Source organism: Gracilinanus agilis, chromosome 2 (genome assembly GCF_016433145.1).
Source record: "Gracilinanus agilis isolate LMUSP501 chromosome 2, AgileGrace, whole genome shotgun sequence".
Classification (NCBI taxonomy): domain Eukaryota; kingdom Metazoa; phylum Chordata; class Mammalia; order Didelphimorphia; family Didelphidae; genus Gracilinanus; species Gracilinanus agilis.
In genome coordinates, this window is record NC_058131.1 from 360,075,798 (window position 1) to 360,100,511 (window position 24,714).

Here is a 24,714-nt window from a genome sequence, read left to right on the forward strand (position 1 = left end):
GATTTGTACTTAGTTGTACAAGTTCTGGGATTCACATTTTAGAAGGGACATTGACAAGTTTGTGGGTATCAAAAACAGGAAGTAGACAAAAAGGGAGTCTAAAGATTAGCTGGAAAAAGAATGGTGAGGTTATACCCATAGAAATGATGTCTTGGTAGTAGCTAGGTATCACAGTGGATAGAGTGCCAGGCTTAGAATTGGGAGGGCCTGGGTTCCAATCTGGCTTTAAGCACTCCCAAAGTGGGGGACCCTGGGCAAGTCACTTTACCCCATTTACTTAATTGCCCTTCTGTCTTAGAGTTGTTATGAGGTCAGAAAGTAGGATTAAAAAAATAAGAAAGAAATGAAGTCTTAGAGGGTATAGGATTTCTGTCCTCCCTGTTATAATGGATAAGAAGAAGATGGTAATGAGGGGGTCACTGGTCTAGGAGCCAGTAACTAAACTAGCTGGAGATTGGAGTTGATGTGATCAGAGGGGAGCAGCCTCAGCTGAGCTGCCCAGTGAATCTCCACTGCTAGCTGCAGGCTCCTTTAAGATGTTGGGTTGGTGGCCCCTCCCTGCTGAGGTAACTGCCTCCCTATTGGGTGAGAGCAGAAGCCAGCAGGAAACCGTGGCTCAACTACCTGCCAACTACGGAGGCTTAGATTTCACTTCCACAGTAACCCCTACTTCTCAAAATTCTGTCCCCTCCTTAGTCTCCTTAGCTTTGAAGGTGTTAGAATAATCACAGGAATTCACAGATTAAGACTAAGGGATTTATTTGAACTGGAAAGGGAAAACTAAGGTAAGAGGGTTTAGGTTTGCTAAGCTGTTGCTAGGGGCAACTGGCAGGTGCTGGCAAAGGACCTAGAATGTCTTGCCAGGCTGAAGGCAACCAGCCCTCAGCTAGAGATAACTAGACTCTGGCTTGGTGTTATTTGATCAGCTAGGTACACCGATGATGTTGTTGAGTTGCTCTAGAGATGGCCCTAACCATTAGGCTATGCTATCTAAGTTCCTACCCACAATCCACCTCCCTTGCACCCTTCACGACCTGGGGCCCCAGGAGGAAGGGTCAGGGATAATAAGTTGTCTGGGTGAGGTCAAGGGAAATTAGAAACCAGGGTTGGGTTTGCAGGGCCTTATATGGTCACAGCCCAACTGCCAGTTGGCACCTGCCCCATGGTGCATGCAATTGGCAAGATTCCATTCAGGGTAACTGACAGGTTTGCCTAGAGCAATATTGCATGCAAAATCCCTGTACTACATCACACAATTAAAGGGTTGTTATGTGGAAGATCAAATAGTTTTATTCTGATTAGATCAAGAGACAAGAGATAGGAATAGGCAACGGAGAGTCAAATTTGAAGTCTATATAAGGAAAAAAAAACTTTATAAAAAAACATCCTAGTACTCCAGTGATTCTTTTTGATATAGAGGTGAACCTGGTTCCTAGAACAGTAAGCCAGAAAGTTCAGGAAGATTCTATTATATTGGAATGTCTTCAAATACAATCTTTGGAACAGGCCAAATTTGTCTTCCAAGAACCAGTCTAGTAATGGGTTGGCTCCTGGTGATAATTAGATCACAATAATCCATGAAGCAAAGATAACCATAAAATGGTCTTTAAAACCACTTAGTCCCCTTCTACTGCTTTTGTGAATAGCAGAGTATTAGGAAAAGAAATAGAGGATATTCATATAGTTATAGATAATCTCTACATTAAGTTAATTGTTGGTTTCAAGGCAGAAAAGTGGTAAGAGTTAGGTAAGTGGGGTTAAATGTCTTGCCTAGGGTCACATAGCTACAAAATGTCAGAGGACAGATTTGAATCTAGGACCTCCCATTTATAGGCCTGGCTCCCTATCCACTAAGTCACCTAGCTGCCCCTAAATCATATTAATCTTGCATCCTTGCAAGTTTCACATAAATGAAACTAGAATAAAGGAATTGGTAAGAGTTGGTCTTATTATGTCTAAGGCTTTAATAAAAATTTTAGCAGACATACAGTCATCTTGAATTGCTCTATTTTGAAGCCTTTTGCAAAAAAGACATAATAAAATAGTTGATGGTTACATAAATTTATAGAGGAAGAAGAGGTAAATAACACTCATTAAGAACTTAGAAAGAATTTGTAAATAAAATCAGTATATACAGTAATACTTGGTGTTTTAGATAAAAAGAAAGGCACAAGTGAGAATTCAAAAAATGTAAAACCATATTATAAAGTATGATCTAGGATGAGGGAATGAAGGAAGCCAAAAAATTATGAATGGCAACAAAGCCTGTATCTCCTATGATCTGTGGCTAAACTTCTGAGAAAGTCATCTCTGCTCTACGTCTCTATTTCTCCTTTCACTCTTCTAAACTTTTTGAAACCAGGCTTCCAATCTCATCACACAATGGAAAATATCCTCTCAAAACTGCCAATCATCTCTTAATAGCCAATTGGTCTTTTAATGGTCTTTTCATAGCCTTTAGACTCTGCATTATGTCATTACTGATTGCCTTCCTCTCCTTGATATTCTCTCCTTTTTAAGTTACCATAAGGTCTTTTCTGGTTCTCTTCATGTGTCCAATTGCTCCTTCTCAATCTCCTTTGCTAGTACTTTAAGTAAACTGGATATTCCCCGACAATTTATACTGGGTCTCCTCCTCTTTTCACTCTGTTCTCCCTTAGTCAATGGTCTCATTAACTCTTGTGGTTTCAATTATCTCTAAGAAATGACTTCCACATCTATATATTCAATCCTGCTCATTTCTGAGCTAGTGACACATCTCCAGTTGCCTTTTGAATATTTTGAATTGGCTGTCCTATAAAAAAAACCTTAGTATTTCAAATGCAGAACTCATTTTCTTTCCTCTCTAAACTCTCCCAATTTCTCTATTACTATTGAGGAAATAATCATCATCCCAGGTACTCAGGCTTGCAAGCTTCATAACATTTTAACTCCTCACGTTCACTCATCCTACATAATATGTTGCCAAATCTAGTCATTTCTATCTTGACAACATCTCTTATATATTATATTATTTCCACTACTCACACTGCTACAACTTCAATTCAAGCATTCATTACTTTTCACCTTTACTATTCACCTAACTAATCACCATGTCTTAAGATTCCTTTAAGATTCAAATCCATTCTCCACTCAGCTAACAATGGGATTTTTCTAAGGTAAAAAGGTCTTCTGATGAAGTCAGTCCCTCTCCTTAATGATCAGTGGCTCCTCTGTTCCCCCAAATATCAATATAAAGTCTTCTGTTCTGCATTTGAAGCTGTTTATATCCTAGGCCCTTTCTTTCTTTTTAAAAAATTATTCTTACATTTTTCCCCTCCAAAAACTATTTTTTAAAAAGTTCAATTTTATTTTCAGTTCCAAATTCACTCCCTCTTCCTCCCTTTCCCCAACTCATTCAAAACAGAAGAAAAACAACCCATTACTCATACGTTGTCAAGAAAAATAAATTTCCACATTGGTCATGTTTGGGGATGGGGGGAGAGAGAGAAAAAGAGAGAAAGAGAGAATATTCTTCATTGTGTGCTGAGTCTGATCAGAGTTCTTAAGTCTTTCAAAGTTGTTTGTCTTTACAATATTATTATTATATTAATTATTCCCATCCTATTCACTTCTCTTTGTATAAGTTCATGCAAATCTTCCTAGTATTTTATCTGAAACATCCCTTTTATCATTTCTTATAACAATTATATGCCTTAACTCTTTTAGCTCTTCCTCAATTGATAGGCATCATTTCAGTATTCTTTTTTTTCTACTACAAAATGAGCTGCCATAAAGGTTAATGGACATATGGATTCTTTTCCTCTTTGATTTCTTCAGACTACAAATCTAGTAGAGGAATTGCTGGGTCAAAGGGTATAAACAATTTAATTGATTTAGGTGCACAATTCCAAAATGATTTTCAAAATGCCTAAATTAGTGCACAGCTCTATTAATAGTGCATTAGTGTACCTGTTTTCCCACATCCCTTCCAGTATGTCATTTTCCTTTGTCATCATCTTATCTAATCTGATTGGTTAAATGGTACATCTCAGAGTTGCTTAAATTGTATTCTCTAATTATTAGTTAGAACATTTTCCATAAGACTTCTGATAGCATAGATTTCTTCTCCTGGAATCTACCTATCCATATCCTTTGATCATTTATCAATTCTCTCCATGCTCTTTGATCCTCTTACACTAGCCTCCTTGCAGTCACTTAAACATATCACGCCATCTCCCACATCCATGCCTTTATGCTAGCTGTTCATCATGAATGGAAGGCTCACTTGTCTCCTCACTTCTAACTCTTAGTTTCCCTTGCATCCTTTAAGATTCAAGTCCAATCTACCTTATGTCAGCCTTTCCTGTTCCCCAATTGCTAATGCCTTCCCCTCTAGAATTACTTTTCTCTGGTTTTTTATATATCTTCTATGTATTTAGTCATTCATATGTTGTCTACTCTATAAAATATATCCTCTTTGAAGGCAGGGAAGTTTTTACCTTTCTTTTTACCTCCAAGCATATAGCACATTACACCTGGCATATAGGAAATGTTTAATAAATGTTTGCTGACTGACTATATAACATGAATATGTTCTTGAAAAAAATAATTAGAATGCATTGGATGTAGAAAATATGAAACAGGATTACAAAAGAAATGAAATTATTATTTTTAACTGAATTGAATAACATGTCACTGAAAATCTACTGATATTCTCTTGTAGTCAGGAAAAAAATGGAGGAAGGCCACTAGCATATTGGGTAGATCCCATATGCCAATCTTTTTTTTTTTAACCCTTATCTTTAATCTTAGAATCAATACTGTGTAATGGTTCCAAGGCAGAAGAGTGGTAAGGGCATTAAGTGACTTGCCCAGGGTCATACAGCTAGAAGTGTTTGAGGTCACATTTGAACCTAGGACCTCCCATCTCTAGGCCTGGCTTTTGATCCACTGAGTCATCCAGCTGTCCCTCCCATGTGGCAATCTTATAGGAGAGTCTTAAGAAGGGTCACACTTCAACAGCAGGTATGGATAGACTGTGACCTGCATCACTGAATAAGATATTTGTAACAAGAGATGTCTAAAAGTAGAACTGAGTTCTATAGGAAGTCAAAGTATTAAAGATTTAGAATTTAGTGAGTTTCCCATTGTTAGCCATCTTCAAAAAGATGTAAGGTAACCATTTAAAAGCGATTTTGTAAAAATGATTCCTGTTCAATTACATAATGGATTAGATGACTTCTGAGACCCCTTCTAGTTCTTAGATTGTATGATAATACAGAAAGGCCCATGGAGAACAAATTTATCCAATCTAGCAAAATAAGGCAGATCATTTCAGGCTGTTTACCTTCTTTCTTTGTTTCTTTGTTTGTTTCTTTCTTTCTTTCTTATTTGTTTGTTTATTTATTTGTTTGTTTGTTTATTTATTTATTAGCTGACTCATTTAAAAAATAAAGACAACATAAAATTATATCACTATGTTTTCACTTAGTCTTCTAGACATGACTAAACTGGATACTGATCCAACATCATTCCTACCATCACCATTCTACATGGCTTATGATGAGAGAGTAGATATATTTTGCTAATTCTCACTAGCTATATCCTATATATAGTGCTGGGTGCTGGGCCAGGGAGAAAGGATTAAGAAGCCATAGTAGAAAAGCATTAATATTGTCACAAATTTAATAAAAGTTATGAAGGCCCATTGACAGGTGATCTTGACATAAAACAATGTTTTAGTTTTGTAGAAACATTTCATTTAATATTATGTGAAAAAGATATTCTGAAAAATCTAACTGTAAAAGGGTTCTTTTAAAATAACAAGTACAGCGAACTGATAAACAAAGTAGGCACTTTTAACACAGAAACTTAAAAGCTAATATTTACTTCAATAGATTACATATTCTTACCTAACAGTAATAGGGGCATCACCACTCCTGTTTGTATAATTCACAACAGCATTGAAGGACTGGTTAATCCATTGCCAGAACAGCACTGCGGGAGTAGTTCTAGAGGTATGGAGAATGGGGGAAAAGAGGTGAATAAGGTGAAGTGAGAAAGAGAGTATAAAATAATCTAACAGTACTTCTTATGAAAAAAAAAAAAGAAAGCTAAGTAATCAAGAACACTGAAAAAAACAGTAGGCTAAAAAGAGGATTTAAGTGTTTATTGTAGATTTAAAAATTAGTAGAGTTGAACTGGTATGTAAAACTCATATTTGGATATTTCACATCTCCTTTGAGTGTTGTTTTTTTTTTCTTTGGGCCTCCAAAGTCCACTGAAACTATCTTCTTTCCAATCAAAACCAACTCAATTAAATACCTGGTAAAAATCACTCACACTAAGATATGAGCTAAAACTCTTAAGACATTACACCACCTAGTGATATTCACATTTTAATAGGGAATCAATGCTTCAAGCCACTAAAATTCAACTTTTTGGAATTTCTGGGTTTTATTGAGTCATTTTGTGGGCCCAGAAAACCCAGACAATTTTACAAGCTTATTTTGCACCTTTATGAAAGTAAATGCCTACAAATGATTTTTAGGTAGACTTTTCTCTTTCTCTCTCTCCAAATTTTCCTTTATAAATAAGATTAGATAAAATTCTAACCTCCAACATTAAATAGGAGATTCAGTAGGAAAAAAGAAAACATTTTCTAGAGCAACAGTTATACAAAAAGAAACACTAAGTACACATGAAAAAAGTAATACTTTGGTTTTAACTAAATTATACTTTATCAATATGGTTTGCATAGAACTTGCTGAAAAGTTGAGTGTGGTATAACTTACCTATAAAAAGTCATCATACAGCCTGTGATTGTCATATTCATAGGAACCTGAGCTGACATTCTTCCTATCAAAATCATCTTTTCACCAGTGTCAGGATGAAAAGCTGAATCATAGACATATTTTGCTCTCCACAATTCATTTTCTGTGAGCCCAGGGGATACAATTCCTTTTCTAAAATAAATTACAAAAAAAATTAAGAAGTATATATTATTAACTCAAACTTAATCACCAGTAATTACTTTATTGTGACAAATTTGGGTAGTCACCACATCCATCAGATTTCTATGTAGTTTACCAGACTTTTTGCCTCTATCATTCTTTACTCTTACAGCATAGTTTCCAATATAATTTTTCAATCCACAAATATTCCCAACTTTGCATTAAAATCACAAAATACCAGAACTCATGTAGCCTTAATTTGTAGTCTTACAGAAAAAAATCTATGTAGACATTCTATAATTATTTATCCTCTGTAATTCATGCTGTCTTATAAATTATAAAAATTTTCATGATGGTTTCTCATGGACTGTTATAGATTAATAAAAATGATCTGAATAGGAATATTACCCTAAGAGATGACAAGTTCCTTGAAGTTAAGGTGACTCTTGCTGCCCCAACTCCCATCCCAAGTTCTTCTTTCATTGGAAAATACTCAACAAATGTTTAAATTGAACTGCTGAATCATGTCTTAGATTGCTGGCATGAAACCCAATTTAGAGGCAGGAGACTTGGAAAAAAAAGATGACCTTTCAGGATAAGATTTAACTATACATGTTTTTTACATAAATGTAACTGAGTCAGAAAACACTGAAACTAAAATGTTACCTGTAATCATGCACAATCTGTCTTGCATTTTCTAATTGTTCATTAGTTAATAAAATATTTCGTGGGTCAGTTACAGTAAAAAAATGACTGGCTCTTCCAATAAAAGTACTTTGATCCCATCGTGGTTCCTTGATATTAATGTTTAGTGGTATTTCAGCTGACATTGTTCTACATGAAAGTAAAAGAGAAAATCATTTCAGGATTTTAAATTAACATTGTTTCTAAAGTTTAAAAGCCAGCAGACAAATGAAAGGTTATGTACCCTTGCTAATGATGAAAATGACTTTGAGAAATAGTGAATTTTACTAACATTCCACCTAAAAGATATAAAAAAGTTTAAATAGGAACTTAGTTGTTCATGAAATTCAGTTGTTTTTTACAATTTCTCCTCCAAACTCCCTTCCAATTAACAAACATATCTATTTATAATGGCATAGTATTTTCATCTTTCATGTTTGGAAAAGACCTAATCACATAAAACTTTAAGCAGAAAGGCATAATTATATTATGTCAGAAAGAACAAAACTATAAGCTGAAAGTATCTTTAAGTATAGCAGTCATAAATCTGGTAAAATCACAAAACACAATGCAAATTATCACTGCAATGTATTTTTTTAAGTTTCCTTGCCTAGTATTATTAGATAATTTTGCATGAAAGTCTATTATAAAACTCCAGTAACGTACAAATTAAGATTAAATTGGTCTTGATTAGGGAAGAAATAATCAATTTGAATAAAATATGCTCACAATCTATAAAGATATTGATAAGATGAGTTAGGTAATAAGAGTTTTTTATTTGATTTGATTTAGAAGAGCCAACTACACATCTCTCTCTCTCTCTCTCTCTCTCTCTCTCTCTCTCTCTCTCTCTCTCTCTCTCTCTCTCTCTCTTTCTCTCTCTCTCTCTCTCTCTCTCTCTCTCTCTCTCTTTCTCTCTCTCCCTCCCTCCCTCCCTCTCTCACACTCACATACACACACGCGCATGCGCTTGTGCATAGAAAAAGGGGTACTTCCATAGAGAAGAATATTAAAAAGAGAAAGGACTTTGAAGACTTACAGCCCAAAGTATGAAGCTAGGGAGTTCACAAAATTCTTGAATACACCGCAGCACTTTATGTTGTCTTCTCACGTTCTATGACAACAACAAAAAAAGGTATAGTAGTATTGTACATCAAAATGAAAGATATACATATCAGTTCCAAATCTGTCATAAATCATCCCAAATAAATGTCCTTGGGTGCATAGAGTATGGTACAGTGAAGAGAATACTACTATACTTGGAGTCAGAAATCATGGCAAGTCACTCAACTACTATGTGGCTCAGACAACTCTATAGGAGGGTTGTTCTAAGTTACAGGCGTTTGAGCTCCAAAATCACATATCTTTCTAGTATTTTTATGTGTTTGCTGGGTTCTATACAAGCAAATAAAACAAAAGTTACTACTTCATAGGAGCTTGCAATCTAGAAATGGGCAAAAGAAATGTTTTAAATGGTACTTGGTAATCTGACTGAAAATTGTCCATTAACAAATCATTTAACTATATTCTTCGATGAGTTCACAGCATATCTGACCCTGAATCAAGTAACTTAAAACAAAGTCCAGGCTAAAGTCAATGGGTTTATCATAATGCTCTTTAAAGCCACTAAACACTAATCCTTCAGTTACCTAGTCTCCCTAGTAATAAGTTAAGACAGATTTATTGCTGTGAATTAAGATGCATTACTTGAGTGAAAAAGTGAAGCTCAACCTTATAATTATATTACCAGAGAGTTATTTTAGGGGAAAACTGAGCTTTAACTTCAAGAGGAGATAAAATACATAGCTCTGTGATCATGAAAGAAGGTAGTATAAATAAAATACAATGTCCAGATTCTTAAAATAGCCCTACCTATTAATTTTAAACTTTACCAATCACATTATCCAAACTGCTTAGAGGTAGCAAAACTCAAGTTTGCTATGCCTCCTGTTTGTTCCCCTATATTGTCTAATAAAGGCATTTAAAAAGTAAAATAATCAAAGAGGGGAAATATAAGTTCAAGAAGCAAGGGTTCTAAATTATTCACACAAACCAGGTAAGTGAGAACTAAGGTCCCAAAAGTTTAAAAGAAAGATTGAATAGACAATTTTGTAACAATGTATAGATATACCCTTCAGAGAATCAAATTTAAAACATATAATTCTGGTTACTTTGTTTCAAATACTAGTAAGACATTAGAAAAAAACATGAATGTCTTAATATATTTTTTATCTGAAAAAAATTAATATACAATCATACCTTCCTTTCTTACAAAATCTCAATCATTCCAAATAAGATAAAGTTCAGTTATTAATTATGACTTACATGTTTTAATTACAAATTCTTTTCAATAGGAGACTCATCAGTAAGCTTACAAATGTTCTTTCCCTCAACTCTGTTCTGTTGTCTAACGGTACTTTGTGCATCAACAGCACTTAATAAAAGTTGATATGAAGTAATTTGATTTTTTTCATCTATGATACAAGTTCTCTGTATTTGGTTGAAAGTCACTGTGGCAAGGTAATAACATACTTAAGCAGTTAAATACAATGTCACTTTAATGTCACTACAAATAGGATACATTTTCACTTATACTACTTAGTAATAAGTCAAAAGCAATGTAGTCAAATTAGCTTTCTTTGAGGCCAGTATCATATACTGTGTTTAGATAGCCTCTTTGAAGTAAAAAAAAAAACACAACAAAAAAAATGCACTTTACAGACTATATATGTTCATCCAATAATTAAAACTCATGAATGGAAGTATAATTATTTCTAATTCACAAATGGGAGAAAGTTATGACTTAGCAGGAACATTAAAGCACTGAGTGACTTTCTCAAATAAATGCCACAAAAATTTTATTTCTAATGTAGGTTGCCCTCAAAATACTAAATAACAAATAAAAATATAAACAAATTTTGCTAAATATTATGTAGAAAATTCCTTCTCTGTGTATTTACCCTTTGGAAAGCACTGTACTTGCTGTGAGGGAGATACAAGGACTGGCCAAAATAATGGCCTTCCCTACTAAAATCTATCAGGTGCCAAAGTTATGAGGTTAATTTCCTTAATTTTGTTCAATGGCTTTATTTTCTATGCAACACCAACTATCTGTCTTACGAATATGTGCTAATAGTCACAAGAGGAATAACAACTCATTTTTATATAATTCTTAAATAACTACCTTCTAAGGTTAGGTAAATAGCAAGGAGAAGAATTGTGGATGGACTTGATACTCTTTTCAGTTAAATTTCTTCTACCCACCTCCTGCCACAGAATGTTTGAGGATAGTGAACTCATGTGCACAGACTTTAAATTAGTCAATACCCTTCTCTCTCTCTTCCTATTTCCTCATTTCTGGTTTGGGCTAGACAATCTTTAAGATAATGTTCCAGCATTGACATTCTATGTTTTAAGATCCTTATCCAGCTTTAACATTAGCAACAAAAACAACAGCAGATGAATGACCCCTGGTCCATTCAGTGCTTATTCAGGCAAGACAATGTTCCTTACAAATAGGGGAATATGTCAGGATAATAAAGATTTTTTTCCACCTCCATTTAGGTTTAACATTCCACCCTCCCATCAACTAACATAAAATGAAGAACTCCAGGCTGAAGCTATGAATAAGAGTAAAAGCTAATAATGTATGAGATCAACACTAGTAATGTCTTTGATTCAAGAAATTTTGATTCCTGAGGATGAAGGCTTCCTAAGGGCAGGGACTGTCTAGGACTTAGCATACTACTTAGTATACACTAGGCAATTAATGAATGCTTATTGACTGAAGTACCAAAAGGTTTCTAATACTATGAACCTCAAGGGCAGTGTTATAAGAATCTAGATGACTTAAATTCTTTTAAATCAAAACAATGACATTTTTATTGGAGTCTTAACATTTCAATTCTAAGAAAGAAATATTCAAGTTACAAATCTAACTGTAATTGGTATAATGGAAAGAAAACTGCTTTTAGTTAGAAAATCACAGGTTTCAAATCTTAGCTCTGATGCCAACCAGAACTGTGACCTGAAAAAGTTTTTCCCCTCTCTAAGCTTATTTTCTCACCTAAGGGGCTGTATTGAGACTGTTCTGAAGTGTGTTCAAGCTTTTAAATTCTATGTCTTAAAGTCTCTTCCAATTCTATTATTTTATGTCCTGTGGAGCCTTACATCTAAAATGTTCTATAGTCTAGGTTGTAAGATAAGCTCCCAGTTATGAGTCAGGTTAATGTTTAGTACCTTTTGTAAATGACTTATTTATGAAAAGTCTTAGAAAATCTTTAACTTAGTCCTGTCTTGGCCCACTATTTCAATGGTTCACTGATTATGCTGACCTTCCACTTCATTTTATAAAGTGTGAAGAAGTAAAGGTACCAAATTTGTTTTGAGGCTTTCCCTGTGGAGGAGGTATCATAATGATTATGGTTAGGACCTTTGGGGGGTAAAGGAGTGGCAAAGTAAGGAGGAACTATGCTATAGTGGAAAGAACACTGGACAGATAATTGGGGTTTGAGTGCCAATGCTGCCACTTACTAGCTCTGTGACCTTGAGCAAGTCTCTTTACTTCTCTGGGCCTCAGTTTCCTCATCTGTAAAGTGAGGTAGTTGGACCAGATGATCTTTAAGGTCCATTCCAGTTCTAACATTCTTTGATTCTGTGAAATAGGTAAACAGATATTTTAAACCTTCAGCAATTCCAACTGAAAGGAGTTTTTTCAATGAAGATACAATGCAATTATAGGAAAAATTAATATATTTTTCTGTTAAAAGTTTCAATGAATATTATATTTTTGTGAAATTCTTCATTTTGAGTAAGTAGTAAAAAGATAACAAATAAAACTAACATTAAAAAAACTAGATCTATGTATAATATAGGGAGTTCCCCATGAGGAAATTTCTCTACCAGTGAAGACTGGCATTTTCTCTGCAACTTTCAGTCTTAAAGAGTTTACTAGAGGGACTGAGGAGTTAAGTAACTTATCCAGGGTCATATGGCCAATTTATTAAACAGTCCCTTACACTCAAGCCTTCCTGATTCTAAGATTAATTCCTTATTCACAATGCTATACTGCCTCAATGACTATCAGATTTGGAAAAAATTCTGCAAATTTACAGATGTCACATGCATATATTTGCTCAAACTTAAATTTAATTTAACTACCATAACTAAGATTAACATATAAAATCTATTACTAAATAGCTGTGTGACATTGTGCAATCTGCTTCCTCTCAGTGGGCCCTTCTCTTCCTCTGAAAAAATGAAGTAGTTAAACTAAATGATCTCTTAAATCCCTTCCAACTCTAAGATTCTAGATTTCATGTGATTCCTCTCATGATTAAGCAGATCTCTACCAGATGGGATATAATAATACTAAAGATGACTAAAGGACTTTTTGCAGTCACACAGGGTTAGAAGCATACATTTTAGAGAGAAAATTAAATGGGCTCTGCACCTAATCACTGAAAAGCAAAATGCATTTTATTTTTAATTTCAATTGTTAATTTTTCTACATAAAACTATATAGACTTTTTTATCTTAAAACAATGGTCCTATAGTCAGACTGTAAGCTTTCAACATACCCTCAAACTGTCCACCCATCTTTCCTCAGAACTCTACTCCCTTATTTTCAATAGCCCATTATCTCTACCTGGATATTTTAAGGACCTAGTGGCACCTTAAAACTGACATGTTCCAAACTGAATTCCTCATCTTAATCCCCTAATTTTATGTTTTCAGAAATCCATTTTTTTAGTCATTCTGGCTTAAAATCTCAGGAGTTAAATCAACTACTCAAAAATTATTTATTAAGGATTTGTGTGCTGGGGTCAAAGACAAAAGTGGAAGTAGGAGGAATGTTGAGATCTGGTAACCTAGTGGCTTGTGGGATGAGTGAAAGTTAGAAGTTGAAGATGACAGCATAGTTTTTCCAGTGGGTAGTTGAAAGGATGGTAGTGCTACCCTTGACAAAAAATAGAAAAATTCAAGAGGGGCAAAATCGAAATATAATGAATTTTGGACATATTGAATTTTAGATGTTTACATTACACTTATTTCAGTATGTCCCTTACATATTTGGTGATACATATCTGAGGATTAAACTGGATCCAGAGCTCTGGCAATCATTGGCATAGATGATAAGTAAACCCACGTGAGTGGATGAAATTTCCAAGATACAATGTGTATAGAATACAATAAGATTCAGCACAGAGTCCTCTGTATTGCTCCCCCACCAACCCCCTAAAGGATTTATTGTGGATGATGATCCATCAAAGGAGACCAATAAGGAACACTTTAATGGGAATACCATGAGAGAATAGTTCCATGAAAACCTAGAGAGTAAAAAATATTCAGAAAGAATGTGGACATTATAAAGTTATATAGATTAAAAAAGGATAAAACTTGAGAAACAGCCATGAGATTTGACAGGTAAGAGAACTTTGCTGCCTTTAGAAAAAAGCAGTTTCTGTTAAGTGATAAAGTCAAAAGCCCCACAGAAGGGTCTAGAATTAGTGGAAGGATAAGAAGTGAAGTTAATGATTAAAGACTTTTTTTTAAAAGAAGTCTGGATGAAAAGTAGAGATACAGGTTGATTGCATTCAAGGTTGATAAAACCTACTGATTTGAAGATTTTTGGTAGGCAGTGTGGAAGGAACTAGTAGATTAGGAGAGACTAAAAATTAGTCTCTGTAGAGAAGACAGGAGTGATAAAGATCAAGTGTACAAGTAAAGGGGTTGACAATATTCTCTATTCAGAGATTTAATTAAAGGAATAGAGAATAGGGAATTATGCTAATTTGTTGGAAGATGAGCAAAAGAAGATTCCAGTGAATGGTCTATATTTGGGGCTAAGAGGTGGTAGGTTTTTGTATAGAAAAAAAATCTACTGTGGAGCGTGGGATTGAGAACCACTTATGGAGGTAGAAAAGACCTGACTTGTAATGAGGGCCCAGTTGAGATTAGATAAACTGTATTCAGGAAGACAGAGTGGAAGAGGTAGATGGCAGGATTTATCCAACAATTAGTTTGGCAAGGATAAGGGAGAGATGGGACAGAGAAGTCAAGAAGTACAAAACTAAAAGACAGTATAATGTTAGAATAGCCAACTAAAGAATTGAGTGGGAAGGAGAAAAGTTAAGCCAGAACAGGAATGACAGGATGATAGGATTAGAGAACTCAGGGGTAGAGAATTTGGAGCTCAGAGTGAGGACAAGTTTTTGGAAAAGAAAGAATAATAGGTTATTGTTGGGCAAAGCGATTAGAGTTGTTGTTTTTATCATGAAAATGGACCAGTGGAAGCCAAGACGCCAGAGTAAAAGCTGGGACCCAGCTGAAGTCTCCTAAGAAACTTTAAAAATAATGCCACGAATTAAGTTTTGGAGCAGCAGAACTAAAAAAAAAAAAAGTCAGATGGAGACATTTTTGCAGCTTAAGACAACTTAGATGGTTTGCAGTCACGGTCTAAAACACCATGGTGGGTTGGTAGAAACACAGAATATGGTTAAGAGCAACCAATAGAAGGTCCTGTGGTAGCCACAATAGCAATAGTAGAAGTAACTTTAGGAGTTTTCGACCCAGAGATGGCAAGGGATTGGGCAGCTGGGTAGAAAGATTATATGTAATTCTGGGTCACAATTCTGGGATAGAGAGAAGGGTTTATGGTTGACCATAAGGACTTTGTCATAGTTCTAGGGCCAAGAGAAGTGCTAGTTCTTGTAGGTGCAAGGGAACAAGGGGCACCAAATATTTAACAGACCCTCTAGAACAAAGCTCTAAAAACAGCAGTGCAGACAGACAGACACACAGACACAGACACACACACACACCTGAAGCTTGATACAATGTAACCCCACCTCTCAGATGAACAAAGTCTAACTATGACATGAAGTTGAAAGTAAAGAAATAGGCTGGAAAAAATGAGCAAATAACAAAAAAAAGAACTTGGCTATAAATATATAAATATGAAATGTCTCATTAGAAAAATAACTGACCTGGAAAACAGATCCAGGAGAGAGAATTTTAAAATGATTAGATTTCTTGAAAGCTATTATCAAAAAAGAGCCTAGACATCACCTCTCAAGAAATTATCAGGGAAAACTACCTAGATGTATGTCTTAGATTAAAAGGGTAAAATAGAAATTTAAAGAATCCTCCAATAATCTTAAAGAGATCCCAAAATGAGAACTCTCAGGAATATTATAGCCATTTCCCAGAACTCCCAGATCAAGGAGAAAATGCTGCAAGCACTCAGAAAGAAACAATTCAAATATTGTGGAACCATAGTCAGGATCACACAAGAATTAACAACGTCCACATTAAGGGTACAGAGAACATGGAATACGATATTCTAGAAAACAAAGGATCTAGGATTACAACCAAAAATGACCTACTCAGCAAAAGTGAGTATAATCCTTCAGGAGGTAAAAAAAAAAGGGTATTAGATGAAATAGAAGATATCCAAGTACTCTTAATAAAAAGGCCAGATTTGAGTAGAAAATCTGACATTCAAACAGAAGACTCAAGAGAAGTATAAAAAAGTAAACAAGAAAGAGCAATCATAACTGACTCAATAAAGTTAAACTGTTTACATTCCTTTATGGGAAGATGATCCTAAGAACTTTATCATTATTCGTGCAGTTAGAAGTAGTATGCATAGACAGAGAGCATAGGTATGAGCCAATTATGTTGGGATGATCTTCAAAAAAAGAATGTAGGGGTGAGAAAGAGGAATGCATTGGGAAAAGAAAGGAGAATGGGGCAAATTTTCACTCAAGAAAGAATGTTTAGAGTGGAAGGGGAAATACTGGGGGGGCAGAAAAGGAGTGGCAATTAATGTTTGAACTTCACTCTCATCAGAACTGATTCAAAGAGGGAAAAATACACACACACACACACACACACACACACACATTTGGGTACAGAAATCTATGTTACCCAAAAGGGAATTAGGAAGGAAAGGAATTGAGAGATACAGCAAGGATAATAAAGAGGTGGGTAGATTAGGTGAGGAAGTAGTTGGAAGCAAAAAAGGTTTTTGAGGTAGGACAGGATAAAAAAGAGAGCGAGAGTGAACAATACACTGTATATAAGAGACACATTTAGAACAGAAAGAAACACAGAATTAAAATGAAGCGCTGGAATGGTCTATTATGCTTCACACACATTTGAGTACAGAAATCTATCTTACACAAAAGGGAATTAGGAAGAGAAGGAATTGAGAGATATGGCAGGGATAATAATAAGGAGGGTAGGAGGAGGGTAGATTAGGTGAGGCTATAGTTGGAAGCAACTTTTGAGGTGGGACAGGATAAAAAAGAGAACCAGAGTGAACAATATGCTATATACAAGAGACACATTTGGAACAGAAAGAAACAGAATTAAAATGAAGGGCTGGAACAGTCTATTTTGCTTCAGCTAAAGTGAAGCTAGCAAGATGACAATCATGAATTAGACAAAAAAGAAAAATCAGACTATCTAAAAGAGATAATTGGGGAAATAGCATTTTGTAGTTTTAGAGTTGTCCATGGCACCAAAAAGGTGAAGTGACTTGATCAGAACTAGTATGTAAAAAATCAGGATTTGAACCCAATTCTTCCTACTAAAGGGAGTTCTTGATCCACTATCCCATACTACCTCTCTGAAGCATTCTACTTAGTACTCTAAATATCTGACAAATTTGGCTATTTTGTCTCTCCCTTCACTAGACTTCATCCCTTTGCTCATGCCATGTCCCAAACCTGGAACATCTTGATGAAGTCTTTTCTCTTTCTTTAAGTGCCATCTCTTTCACAAAGAATTTTGTAAGTCTCTCCCTTCTCCAGGGGAATGGTCTCTTTCTTTTCCAATCTCTCCTAACAGTTTCCCTGAGTCTTTCCTTTGTTTTTATCTTACTGAATTCATCCATTTCACATTTGTCTACAAGTTTTTCATACATATTTATAAGATTTGGAACTTTCTGAAAGCTGGACCCATTTTATACCTACCTACCTTTGTGTTATGAAAGTTCTGGCACAGGGTCTTACACATATTAGGAATTTAATATATATTTGTGGGATTTAACGGAAACCACCATAAAAATGAGCAAAACAGCATGGAAAGAAAAAGAAACTCTACTTGAAATATTGTACCACAGATTCTTTGGAGAGATGGGATATGTAACATTTAAACTCAATGTAAGCCCCACAGCTATGTATTGTTACTCTGTGTCAGGTCATACAGGGCATTTTATGGTTTTATAATATCAATGGAGTTCTGTAGATTTCTTAAAAGTTACTTTAGTTTCAATATTTCTGCAATATATTGTTACTATTATAACATTACTAAATTCTGCCTAATGTATCTACTTAACAATTCTAATGAGAAATCATAAAAGGTAGAGAACTGGAAAGGACCTGATTTGCCCCTTACACTATAAGAGCAGATTTAACACATTCTAACTCATAAAATGAATTAATAATAATTTAAACAATAAAACTTTTCTATTAAAAAAAAGTGATTACCATTTACTGCTACTATAAAATCCAGTGATGAAGTTGATCTTATTCAAAATTAGGTCATTATTTACTGATGGATGACTATGAGAACACAGAAATTATTTTATAACCTATGGCTCCACACTTTTACAATTAAGTGAATTTCTCCAAAAACTAATTAGTTCTTGATCTTTCAGAAACAAAAATTCTTCTACCCTATCTCTATAGCTTCTATCTTAGGATCAAAGAATTTGGAGGTTAAAGGGGACCTTTTCTTTGTAGGAATAAGAAAAAAGGTAATGTTAACAAGATACTTTTCAAAACCTAAATTTTATCACACACATATCCCTCAGAAGAGTAACACAAATAAAGGATTTTCTGAACCTTCCTATTCTTTATTGACCTACATTTGCTTTATAATGCCTTTTCCTGATGCATTACTCTCTTAGAATTATACGTATAGTACATAATATAAACCTTGAATTAAAGAATATTAGAACTGAAAGGGTTCCCAGGGATAAGATTCCAGTTCTCATTTTATAAATGGAGAAATTGGAGCTCAGGGAGATTAAATTATTTGTTTCTGGTCATCTAGCTAGATACTAGAAGAGGCAGTGGAAAGCTCTTTCAGTGGAAAGAGCTCTCTACTTTGAAATAGGATGAGTTTCTGTTTCTAGGTTTTACAATAAACTTGCTGAGTACTCTGACCAAGTTTCTCTGGGCTTCAGTTTCTCATAAAATGAAGTCGTTGTGCCTTCTAGCTCTAATATTCTAAGATTTCTAATTCTTACGTTCCTTCATGGTAGAGATTTATTCTTTCTCTCTCTCTTTCTCCTTCATTTCTTTCTTTCTCTTATAGGCCTCTTTGGCAGTTTGGTCTCTCTTCTCAGAATAATATTTCCATATACTTAATTATATATACTAATATAATAAATATAATACTACTTATATCCTCAAAAATACATAGGATGATGAAAGAAAACAATTACATTGAAATACACTCATCAAAATATTAAAACGCTGTCAAGAGCTTCTTCTTAGGTCAAAAAATCTTCTTTATCCTTGTATTCTCATATTGCACAATGCCCCAAGCACGAAATAGGCCATACACAAATTTCTGCTAAAGGAATTCTAAGCAAGATAAATTAGTTGATATGTATAAAATATAATAAGACTTTTAAGAAGTACTTTTCCACAACAATCCTGTGAGATCTCTAATGAAAATAAAAATACCCCCAACTTTGCTGAAATACTTGGTTTCTGATAGGGTCTTAACAACACTGGGTCACATCCCTCAATCTGTAAAGAGCATGGGTGTCCTGGGTTCCAATCCTAATTCTGTCACTTATAACGGAGTGAGCTAACAAGTCATTTGCTTTTGCCTGTCATATAGTGGACGCTTGATCGAACACTTGGCTTCTCCAGGCCTCAGTTTCAACTGCAGAACGAGGGGCTGGGGCATGATGATCGCTAAACTTTGGAGCTCAGGATCCCAGGGGATCTTCCCCGGGGTCCATCTCCTAGCAACTACTCGCACTATCCCCTCCAGGCGGCGCGGGGTCCCCAAGGCAGCCGCCATCTTGGATGCCCATTCAGAGCCAGGCTTCCTCCTGACTCCCTAGAATCCAGTAAAGAACGAGTCTGAGCCAGGAAGGCAAATGGGGTGGCCTCGGTATCCAGGTGGAAGAAGGGGCTCCCAGGCTGGAGCTCTCCCCACTCTCCCGTCCCACGCGAGGTCCGGGGCCACCCGCGGGGTTTGTCAAAAGCAGCTGAGGGGAGGGTGGTGAAAGGGCACGTCCCCTCCCCTGGACCTCTGTCTGGTCATAACATGCCCCAAGGCCCTGGTGCGTGTCTACCCTCCCTGGCTCTGCCTGACTTGGCCCAGGATGCACTCACCGTTAGCTCCAGCGGGCCCGCAAGCTCTTCAACAGACTCCGCAGCTCCCGGAAGAGAAGCTCCCGCCAGCCCCACAGCCTCAAGCTAGCCAGCCGCCCCGCCCGCTCGCGCCTGCGTGCTCTATCTCCGGAGCCCACGCCCGGTCCTGGCGTGGAGCCACCCCCGGGGTGCTGGAGGGCATCTAGTCCAACCCCGCCTATTTTAAAGGGGAAAGGAAGCCAAAGTCAAAAAAGTTAAGTAATTTGGCCAAGGTCAGTTAGGTGGTAAGTCAAGAGGTGCGATTTGAGTCCTGAAGAACCCAAGTTCAAATGCTGCCCTCTTTCCATACCCGTGGTGCTGTTAGAGGGAATTATAGCACCTTCATTTCATTTAATGGTTGTATTCAGGGAAATCAGAGGATTATAAATGATTTAGAGCTGAGAGAAACCTTGGAGATCTTCCATCCTAGAACTCCTAGGTTGGGGAAGCATTTCTCTCTCCCTGGAGAATCTTGACTAGCACTTAGGACAGTGCCTGCATAACAAAGGCTTAGTAAATACATCTTGATTTGACACGTTCCCTGGGTCTGGACCCCTAAAAGAATTCCCTACCCTTTGTCTGAAAGAAAGATTGGACACACATTTTCAAACTGGCCCTCATGTCCAATTTCTTAGAGAAAGTTTAGAAGACGAGAGGATAAAAACTTTCAGGGAAAGAAAAGCCCGCCCCCCCCCCCCCCAGAAAGAGCCAGTCATCCCTCCTAATTCCACCCTACTCTTTTTTTTTTTCCCTCACCAAAGGCTAATTGTGGGCTGTGTATTTCCAATACAAGGTTGCCCAGAAGCACAGATGCTGTCTATCTGTGGGACATGTTCATAGATCCTGTAAAGAACCATGGAGGGCCTGAGGTGGGGAAAAGGGGAATCTCTGTGCCTGAGATTTTCCTTTCCAATCTCAGGCTAGTCAGTCCCCTGAAATGTGACTTCTGCCTAACTCCTAGGTTCAAGAAATCTCCTAAGACAATTGAATCTCTTCTTCCCACTCTCACCATCAGCTTCCCCTAGTCACAGCTCCACCTTCTTCCAACCACCAGATTCCACCCTGATCTTGCTTAAAGGCATACAAGCCTCACTATTAGCTGTTTCAATTTCCCTACTCTGGGACAAATTTTCCTTTACTTGAGTATATCTCTACCCTGCAGCAAAGTCCCTATCACTCTACCCTAATTAGACCTTTAGGTATGAAAATATTTTCATTACCAAACTCAAAGAGTTGTTATGAAGAATGTTTTTAAACCTTAAAATTATAGACACATGAGGCATCACTGAAGCTTGCAGAGTAATGTATTCCTTGGGTGACTAGGCAGAGCTATTGTTTAAGTGGGACATATTAGAAATAAATCTAACTGGTTATTTTTTTAATTGAATCAGCACTCCCCCCCCAAAAAAAAAACCACAGTAGAAGTTCAAAAATTTGGAGGAGCTCAGAGATTGGGAGAGAATGGAGAATTCAGTTAGCTATCGTATTGTATCATAAAATTTTAGAACTAGATATGTCATTAGAAATCATAAAGTTCAGTTCAGGAGGAAACACATTCAGAAGAAGAAAATGATTTGACTAAAGTCTTTCCCTTAGTTTGAAATGGGCAATTCAATTTTATTCAACAGGTATTTGTTTAGTGTATACTACCTGTCCAGTACTTCCCTAGACACTACAACAATAGGTGATCTGAAGAGAAGGAAGAAGCAAAAAGAAGAGGATGCAAAAGGAAAGAGGAAGGCCAGTTTACAAGAAAAAGAAAGTATAAAGTGATTGGTTTCTAAACAGAGAAAACAAGGAAAGAATAAAGAAGACAGAATATACTATTTGAAAAATAGTTTTCGATTTCATTAATTTCTTATTTGTGGAATTTCAGTGACTGTTTCCATATATATCCTATCTGATTTTTTATCTTTCCATTTAACAGGCAAGCCAGAGCATAAAGTGCTAGCTAATTCTAACATGTGGCAAATACACATAGTTATGTTTGAATATAGGACTTAAATATGTTTTCATATTAAAAAAAAAAAAAAGAACAATCCAAAGGTTGGCTTAGCATAGAAGAAAGGGCATTTCTGAATACAGTGAAAAGTCAGTGATCTGAGATAAGATCTTGCTAATTCTGTTATAACAGAAGTGGTTTCTCCCCTGAGTTAAACAAAAATAATTAAATCCAGCCAGCTTTTTGCATTTTAAAAATTGCTCATTACTTCTCACTATAAACTTAACAAAATGAAAAAAAAAATCCCACTAGAATGAATGAAATACATCATTTGAGTTCAGAATATACTTTTCCAAATATATAAAAATCATACTGGAAGATGCCACTGGGATTTTAGAATTAAACAGAACTTTAAAGGCCATCTAATGTAACTCCTTCATTTTATAAATGAGGAACCTAAGACCTCTAAGATTAAAAACATTTCTTAAGGTCACAAAGGCACCAAATAGCAGGGATGGTATTTGAACTTCTGACTCTAAATCCAGTGAGCTTTTCATTGGTGCCTAGTTGTCTAAAAAGAATACTAAGCAAGCCATAGTAGCTCATATCATAGCAGTGCTACATCTTAGGAATTTGACCTTGAGCAAGTTGCTTCATCATTATGGAACTTAGTTTATTCATCTGCAAAATCTGATAATTGGAGAAGATATTATCAAAGTCCTTTCAAAATCCCAAGTCCCATGATCCTCTATGAATTATTGCTTTAGGAATTGAAACACTATCTAGAAAAACGTTTTGTGTGTATCCCTACAGAGCAATACTTTTTCTTTTTTTTTAATTGTTATTTTCAAAACTCTTACCTTCTATATTAGAATCAATACTATATATTGGCTACGAGGCAGAAGAGTGATAAGGGCTGAGCAATGGGAGTTAACTGACTTGTCCAGGGTCACACAGCTGGGAAGTGTCTGAAGTCAAATTTGAACCCAGGACATCCCATCTCTAGGCTTAGCTCTCAATCCACTTAGCTATCCCCTCCCCCACCCAGTAATGCTTTTAAAAGCATAAAATAAAATGTGCAAGATTAAAAAGGAAATAAATTATACTGAAATATAGTTATTACAGACAAAAACAAAAAACAGGTGAAGAACCCCTAATTTAGAGATACTTGTTATATAAGAGATTATCACCAAAACTTTTGATAACATATCTATCATTGAGTCTTTGCCATGTCAACTATTAAGCATGACTCAGATACTCTGACTCTGTGCACAGGAAGACAAATGGTATAACAAGGAACTCTGCAACTCTTTGCTAGTATAAGGAAAGAGAAAGGGCATTGGTCTGGGAGTTAGATCTATTCAGACTATGAAACTTACAACTTTGCAAATATGTGTAAGTCACCTTGATACTTTGAACCTGCTTCCTCACGCATAAAAGAGAGTGAATTATATTATCTACCTTACAAGGTTGATTGAAGCAAAATACTTGATAGATTTGTTTATACTCTTACCTGTATTAAGATACTTTTTTTCTGATTCATTATCTAGTTACCTCTACTATATATATGTACATGATAAAGCCCAAAGCTCTGTCCTGGGTCCTCGTTTCTTTTCATTCTATACTTTTCCATTATATGATTTCAACCTCTCCCAAGCATTCACTCATTGTCTTTATACTGATGATTCCCAGATCTATTTAACCTGCCCTAATTTATTTCCTGAGTACTAGTCCAAGATAACATTTTGGCTTTCTTAATGTGAAATTCTGTAGCTACTTCAAAATCAATATGTATAAAATAGAACTTATTATGTTCTCTCCAAAATGATTCCCTCTTCCTAATTTCCCGATTATTTTGGAGGCTCTCCTCATCTTCCCAGTCACTCTGGTTTACAATCCAATGGCATTCTCAACTTCTCACTCTCAATTATCCAACATATCCAATTTGTTCTGAAATCTTGTCATTTCTGTATTTATATGTATATGTAGTTTGTTATACAAATTATACATACATGTATCTATTACATAAATTATACATATATATGAATTACACATATATGCATATATATATATAAATCTCTTGTATATATTCACTTCTCTACTCACATAGCATAGTTGAAACCCTCATCATCTTTCATTTGGAATACAGAAGTAAGCTTCTAACTGATTCCCCCTTTCTCTAGTGCCTCTGCTTCAAATCATCCTCCACTCCATGGCTAAGGTAATTTTTTTTTAAGTGTAGGTCTGACCATGTCACTCTGCCCCTATTCAATAATCTCCATGGATCCCTATTAACCCCAGGATAAAATATAAATTCCACTATTTGGCATTTATAGTTCTTTATTACCTAACTCTTTCTTACATTTCCAGTTTTCTTATATTTTACTCCTCTGTATTCATTCTAAGATCCTGCTATGCTAGCCTACTTACAATCTCTTGCACATGTTTCTGCATTTCCCATCTCCATACTTTTGCACTGCCTGTTCCCTAAGCCTGGAATTCTCTGCCCTTTTACCTTCTTTTCTTGATTTCTCTGACTTGCTCTGAGACTAAGCTCAAATGTCACATTCTGTAGAAGGCCTTTCCCAAGCTCCCCAACTGCACTTTCCTTTCTCAGATTACCATCTGAGATTTCTATCTCTTCTATATATCTTGGACATACCCATTTATTCATGTATTGTCATCCACATGAGAGTAAGGATTATTTTTTGCCTCTCTTTCTAGCTTTAGTGCTTTATATAGTGTTGTCATTTTGTTGTTCAGTCATTTT

At 35.7% G+C, this 24,714-nt stretch overlaps 1 protein-coding gene across 4 annotated transcripts in view; it reads right to left on the bottom strand.

The window, feature by feature from the left end:
* The window catches only part of SFXN1 (sideroflexin 1), an 84,166-nt gene extending 64,094 nt beyond the window's left edge, over positions 1–20,072 (bottom strand). For all 4 annotated transcript variants that reach the window (XM_044664442.1, XM_044664444.1, XM_044664443.1 and 1 more), the window contains exons 1-5: positions 19,985–20,072; positions 8,659–8,733; positions 7,602–7,769; positions 6,777–6,947; positions 5,895–5,993 (exon numbers count right to left, since the gene is read on the bottom strand). In XM_044664442.1, the coding sequence (XP_044520377.1) occupies positions 5,895–5,993; positions 6,777–6,947; positions 7,602–7,765 (434 nt within the window). In that variant the 5' untranslated portion in view covers positions 7,766–7,769; positions 8,659–8,733; positions 19,985–20,072. The remainder of the gene's footprint in view (positions 1–5,894; positions 5,994–6,776; positions 6,948–7,601; positions 7,770–8,658; positions 8,734–19,984) is intronic.
* Between the last annotated feature and the right edge of the window lie 4,642 nt (positions 20,073–24,714).